General features: G+C 51.2%; 1 protein-coding gene across 1 annotated transcript in view; it reads right to left on the bottom strand.

Annotated features, from left to right (window-relative positions):
- The window catches only part of PTPN21 (protein tyrosine phosphatase, non-receptor type 21), a 43179-nt gene extending 36870 nt beyond the window's left edge, over nucleotides 1-6309 (bottom strand). Inside the window, exons 1-2 of the mRNA XM_018563356.1 lie at nucleotides 6033-6309; nucleotides 107-276 (exon numbers count right to left, since the gene is read on the bottom strand). Coding sequence (XP_018418858.1) covers nucleotides 107-276; nucleotides 6033-6212 — 350 coding nt within the window. The 5' untranslated portion in view covers nucleotides 6213-6309. The remainder of the gene's footprint in view (nucleotides 1-106; nucleotides 277-6032) is intronic.
- Nucleotides 6310-6743: the final 434 nt, after the last annotated feature.

Raw genomic sequence — 6743 nt, 5'->3', positions numbered from 1 at the left:
GCTGTACGGAGGGGAGGGGGGAGCTGTACAGAGGGGGGATCTGAATGGGGTTAGGAACGGTCAGTTTTCATTGAACATAAGGAAGGTGTCGCAGTCTCGCCCTCACCTGGTGATCTCCTGCTGCAGCTGGGACACAGACGGCACATAGTACACCACTCCGAAATACACGGTCGGCTCCACGGCGTATTTATCGAGCTGTTTCTTCAGCGGTTTCTCCAGATCCACCCAGCGCTGCTGGTTCTGCTTGTTGAGGTACCAGAGGCTGAAGTACGTCACCTGAGGACAGGAAGCAGAGAGACGATCAGTACTCCGATATTGTCACATAACACCGAAACTATCCGCTACAACCGCTCATACACACAGGAAGCTGATGCCAATGTCGCCTCGCGGGGTGACCCCATGAGATGAAAGTAGATGTAAACATGTTGTTTGCTCTGTGTACTTAAGAACTGCAATCATTTCCTTTCCTGCTTACACTCTTTTTCCCTGTCTCGGTGCTGCTGATCTCTTCCAGACATTTCCCGCCTACATTTGCTTCACGTCATTGCTCTGGACCGCATTCTAATAGAACATATCTGAGCAATGTGTGCCGGCACTGCCAATTGTAGTGTCTACTGGAACAGAATGTCATGGGGGTGACAACACAGGAGAACAATTGGCAGACAGGCACAGAGCGTTGCCACCCTCTAACAGGAAGTGCCTGAACAAGGACGGAGCATTGTCACCCTCTAACAGGAAGTGCCTGAACAAGGACCTTCATGGTGGGGTCACCAGGGACTGCAGATCTAAGAAGAGTGAATACAATTGACACTGTAAATAATATCAGATTTCAGAATACTTTATTTCCTTCTTTTTTTGTCTCAGCGCCTCACGAGAGATCCCTGCTAGAGGTGCAGCTGGTTCCGATATGAACATTTAACGATCAATGAATGTCTTTCTGATAATCGCGGAATGCTGGGAAACAAAACCCCCGAGCACACGACGCACAGACCTCTGACAGGAGATTCTCCTACATATTCCTCTGCTGCACATAGCAGTTAATGAGTTTATATTATACAGTAACAATGGCAGTTCATGGAAGGGTCAGCTGATCCCGTACACACAGCGACCTCCCGAGTCACACCACCTGCCCCCTCTGCTCCTCCGTATCTCACATACAGAGTATTCCTGCTCAACGTGCTGAGACTTGTCTGCTTCAGAGACTCGGAAAAACATTTCCATCCGTCTCCAGCCAAGAGCTCCCGTCCTCCTATTCCTCTATACACGGGGAATTCACTGCACTATGACGCGGCCTCTACTGCCACACGGCCTCTACTGCAACACAAAGCTCTACTGCCACACGGCGCGGCCTCTACTGCGACACAACGCTCTACTGCGACATGGTCTCTACTGCAACATGGTGCAGCCTCTACTACGACACAACGCTCTACTGCAACACGGTGCGGCCTCTACTGCGACACAACGCTCTACTGCGACATGGTCTCTACTGCAACACGGCGCGGCCTCTACTGCAACACAACGCTCTACTGCAACACGGTGCGTCCTCTACTGCGACACAATGCTCTACTGCGACACGGTGCGTCCTCTACTGCGACACAATGCTCTACTGCGACATGGTCTCTACTGCAACATGGTGCAGCCTCTACTGCCACACAACGCTCTACTGCAACACGGTGCGGCCTCTACTGCGACACAACGCTCTACTGCGACATGGTCTCTACTGCAACACGGCACGGCCTCTACTGCAACACAACGCTCTACTGCAACACGGTGCGGCCTCTACTGCGACACAATGCTCTACTGCGACATGGTCTCTACTGCAACATGGTGCAGCCTCTACTGCCACACAACGCTCTACTGCAACACGGCGCTGCCACTACTGCAACACAACGCTCTACTGCAACACGGCGCTGCCTCTACTGCGACACAACGCTCTACTGCGACACAACGCTATACTGCAACACGGTGCGGCCTCTACTGCAACACAATGCTCTACTGCGACATGGTCTCTACTGCAACACGGCGCTGCCTCTACTGCCACACAGCCTCTACCGCGACACAACGCTCTACCGTGACAGAGCACGGCCTGTACTGCGACATGGCGCTGCCTTTACTACAACACAACGCTCTACTGCGACACAACGCTCTACTGCGACACAACGCTCTACTGCGACACAACGCTCTACTGCGACACGGCGCGGCCTCTACTGCAACATGGGCTCTACTTTGACACAACGCTTTACTGCGACACAGCACAGCCTCTGCTATGACACACAGCAGTTACCTATCTCTACTGTAAGCCCCAACTGGATAATATTTATTTCCGCAGAAAACATTAAAATTTTGCTTTATGTAAATGACTTATTTTTTAACCCCCCATTCAATGCTGCTGATCACCTGCAGCCTCTTTTAGCCACTTGCCGTCTATATGCACTCGCCACATTGTCAGCTGCACGCCATTGATCTGGAACAGCTTCATAAGAAATGACAGCTGTGCACTATGCCTGAGCGATGGCCGCATGTAGTCCCCCACCAGGGGAGCATGTGACAAGTGACAACGCAGGAGCACAGCTGCAAGATTGTCACCTTATAAGAGGAAGTGCCTGAACAAGGACCCTCGTGGCAGGATCACCCGGGATTATTTTAATGAAAGCTGCAGATTTTAAAAGGACTGAAAACACCTTCGGAAATGAGCACGTTGAAGTTTCTGTGAGAGTGCAGTGATCGGATTTAGATCTCGATGGGAATACGCGTCTGTACGCCGCCCTACGCTCACCCCAAGTGCAGGTCCATACGGGTGCGGGTGTCCTGGCTCGGACGCAGACAGGATCCATCCTGTCAGAGTACGCGTATGGACACCCGCACGGACGTGCAGGGCGGGTGAGCATAGGGCGGCGTACGGCCGCGTAGTCCCATAGAGAAGGACGGGGACTGCGTACTAATCACACGCAGCACCTGTCCTTCCCGGGAGCTGCCCCGATACGGCCGTGCGCGCAGCACGGAGCTGTACATGCCGGCCGATTCGTGCGTATAGTACCATATGCAAATAAATAGCTGCGTATGGAGCCGTATATTTGCGTTGCGTAAAAATGCGCAAAAACAGAATGGAACCGAGATGCGTCCAGGCAGCGTATTTGCGTGCATATACGCACGTACAGTTCATTAACATTTCCATTACGAATGATGCATTGTGGGATTGAAAATAGTGCACGCATATAAGCTCGTATATACGCTCATGTACGCGTATATTCGCAATATACAATGTTGCACTTGCGTCGTGTGTGAATGAAGCCTTAGTCTACGTAAACCAGCACGCCGCTTGGCACTCTCTCTCCGCGCTCAGGGAATTGCACACACTCTACGCGGGCTTCACCGTTTCATTTATAAACGCTGCGCTGTTCTTTTCCTGCAGCCGCCCCCGCACCGCTCCGGCGTACACCCGGCGTAGGCTCCTTCGATGACACAGGCGTGCAGGAATGATGTGAAGACGCATTTAGCCGCTCTTGCATCAGGTCCGGCATGCGAATCTGCTGCCCAGCTACGTTAGTCATCAACCACCAGGGGCAATGAGTCACATAAGCCCACGTTGGCCGGGCCAAAGCAGCGGGCCCCAGGAATAGCAGCTCTCGGTATGCCCGCCTTCCCCTCTTGGGTGGAGGACAATAGTCCCATTGTGACGTCACAACCAGAAGAGCCACCACAATACTACGGCAAAGAATTTTGCTTAGGACTACGCGGCTTTCCAGCTGGCAGCGGTCCAGGGCGCCCAGCTCGCTCACCGCCCAGGAATGTGTGTTGCACAATAAAGCTCCCCGCATACCAGTCATTTCTTTCTTTCTGCAACTTGCTGAGTAGGTGGCCCGGGTCTGTTTGTCAGCCACGGCTGCTGCGAAAACAGAGAGGCGGCTGTCAAACACGTCAGGTACTCAGGGACTGTATCAGCAGAGACACCTATTGTGGATGAATTCCTGAGCCGGTCTCCGGAATTTCAGACTTTGCATTTATCTGAAGAGTTTCAGTGAAACCAGCGAGTCATAAATGCAGATAGTAAGAGAGGATCCTGCTACTGGCGGCGGAGATACTCACTACTGCTGCAGAGTGCTGCCAGCAACTAACACAACGCAGGAACGATGGACTTATTCTCAGCCAGGGTCCCCCAAAACGTTAGGATTCCTCCAGAGGTTGCTATGGGTTCCCCAACCAACAACCAATCTCTGGCTCTCAGATAAGTAACCACTGATGCCAATTCACTTTTTGTCTATCTGTAAGGGGAGCATTGTTCCCACTTACCACCAGTGTAATAGGGCCCTTCCCCCACTGACCACTAGTATAAGGTGGCTCTCCTCCAATGGACAACCGATATAAGGTGGCCCTTCTCCAATGGACATCCAGTGTAAGGGGGTCCTTCTTCAATAGAAAACCAATGTAAGGGGGCCCTTTTCCAATAGACAACCAATGTAAGGGGGTGATTCTCCATTGGCTACCAATGTAATGTGGCCCTACTCCAATGGAAAATCTATGTAAGGAGGTCCTTCTCCAATAGACAACCGATGTAATGAGGTCCATCTTCCACTGACCACCAGTAAAAGGTGGCCCTTCTCCAGTGGACAACCAATGTAAGGTGGCTATTCTCCAGTGGACAACCAATGTAAGGGGGCTCTTCTCCAATGGACAACCAATGTAAGGGGGCTCTTCTCCAGTGGACAACCAATGTAAGGGTTCCCTTCTCCAATGGACAACCAATGTAATTTATTCTCAGCCAGGGTCCCCCAAAACGTTAGGATTCCTCCAGAGGTTGCTATGGGTTCCCCAACCAACAACCAATCTCTGGCTCTCAGATAAGTAACCACTGATGCCAATTCACTTTTTGTCTATCTGTAAGGGGAGCATTGTTCCCACTTACCACCAGTGTAATAGGGCCCTTCCCCCACTGACCACTAGTATAAGGTGGCTCTCCTCCAATGGACAACCGATATAAGGTGGCCCTTCTCCAATGGACATCCAGTGTAAGGGGGTCCTTCTTCAATAGAAAACCAATGTAAGGGGGCCCTTTTCCAATAGACAACCAATGTAAGGGGGTGATTCTCCATTGGCTACCAATGTAATGTGGCCCTACTCCAATGGAAAATCTATGTAAGGAGGTCCTTCTCCAATAGACAACCGATGTAATGAGGTCCATCTTCCACTGACCACCAGTAAAAGGTGGCCCTTCTCCAGTGGACAACCAATGTAAGGTGGCTATTCTCCAGTGGACAACCAATGTAAGGGGGCTCTTCTCCAATGGACAACCAATGTAAGGGGGCTCTTCTCCAGTGGACAACCAATGTAAGGGTTCCCTTCTCCAATGGACAACCAATGTAAGTAAGGGGTCCCTTCTCCAATGGACAACCAATGTAAGGGGGTTCTAATCCAATGGACAACCAATGTAAGTAAGGGGTCCCTTGTCCAATGGACAACCAATGTAAGGGTCCCCTTCTCCAATGGACAACCAATGTAAGTAAGGGGTCCCTTCTCCAATGGACAACCAATGTAAGTAAGGGGTCCCTTCTCCAATGGACAACCAATGTAAGGGGGCTCTTCTCCAATGGACAACCAATGTAAGGGGTTCCCTTCTCCAATAGACAACCAATGTAAGGGTTCCCTTCTCCAATGGACAACCAATGTAAGGGGTTCCCTTCTCCAATAGACAACCAATGTAAGGTGTCCCTTCTCCAATGGACAACCAGTGCAAGGGGGTTCTTCTCCACTGGCTACCAATGTAAGGAGGTCCTTCTCTATGCAGACTGCTTAGTGGAGCGCCAGAGCCCGGTCCCAGCTGCAACCGCTGCAACCCTGGTAGTTCTCATGAAAATGCCAAGTATCTGCACTGGTATCTGAAATGTATCTGTGCATCCCTAATAAGGTCCTCTGAGAGAGTGAAGCCGGACAACAGGAGAGCCGCCTCCCTCCACACACCGCCCATTGTATTATATAGAGATCTACCTAGGGGGAAGGTCATTGCATCATACGGCCGACATCATCAGCGCACTCACCTCTCGAAGTTCCAGCCTCTGCGCCACCGCCTCCAGGCACTCCTGCCCCGAGCTCTCCACCGAGAGGGTGAACTCCACAAACTCATTGTTGAGCAGCTGGATCCGCGCCACCAGGCAACTCTTACTCGACACCGTGTACCTCCGCGTCCGCTTCAACTTCAGCCCGAACGGAAGCGGCATCTTTCCCGAAAGAGCGGGATCAGCTGCGGGTCTTACGAGGTCATCCGGCGGCCATTAAATAAAGGGAGAAGAATCCGCACGCGGAGTACATTCAGGATCCTTAAAAGGAGACACAAAACACAAACCGATCAATAAACAAATAAGGGTAAAAAGCAGTATAAATAAAACACTGATTGCACATAAAGTCATGAGAGCCAAATCAACATAGAGCTCACCATACATGCTGCAATCTGACCGTACAATCAACTTTACATTCATCAACACTATGCTGCATCTAATCAGCCAGGTCCTTGCACTGCATAGACGCATATGAACCAACTGTCCTAGATTCGCCGGGACAGTCCCACATCATGGCCCTCTGTCCCGCTGATGCTGTGTCCTTGGCCATGTCCTGGGATCACATCATCAACCATTTTGAGTTACAACACATGCACAAGAAGTCAAAAGGCCATTCATTGTGGGGATCATCATCAGGGTCATGAGTGGGCCTGGGTGGGACCAACCTGTAGAGTGAACATGATGGCCGTTACC

Source organism: Nanorana parkeri, unplaced genomic scaffold (genome assembly GCF_000935625.1).
Source record: "Nanorana parkeri isolate BGI_ZX_2015 unplaced genomic scaffold, ASM93562v1 scaffold658, whole genome shotgun sequence".
Lineage (NCBI taxonomy): Eukaryota > Metazoa > Chordata > Amphibia > Anura > Dicroglossidae > Nanorana > Nanorana parkeri.
The sequence above is the reverse complement of the archived record's forward strand: the minus strand, read 5'-3'. Positions and strand labels throughout refer to the sequence as shown.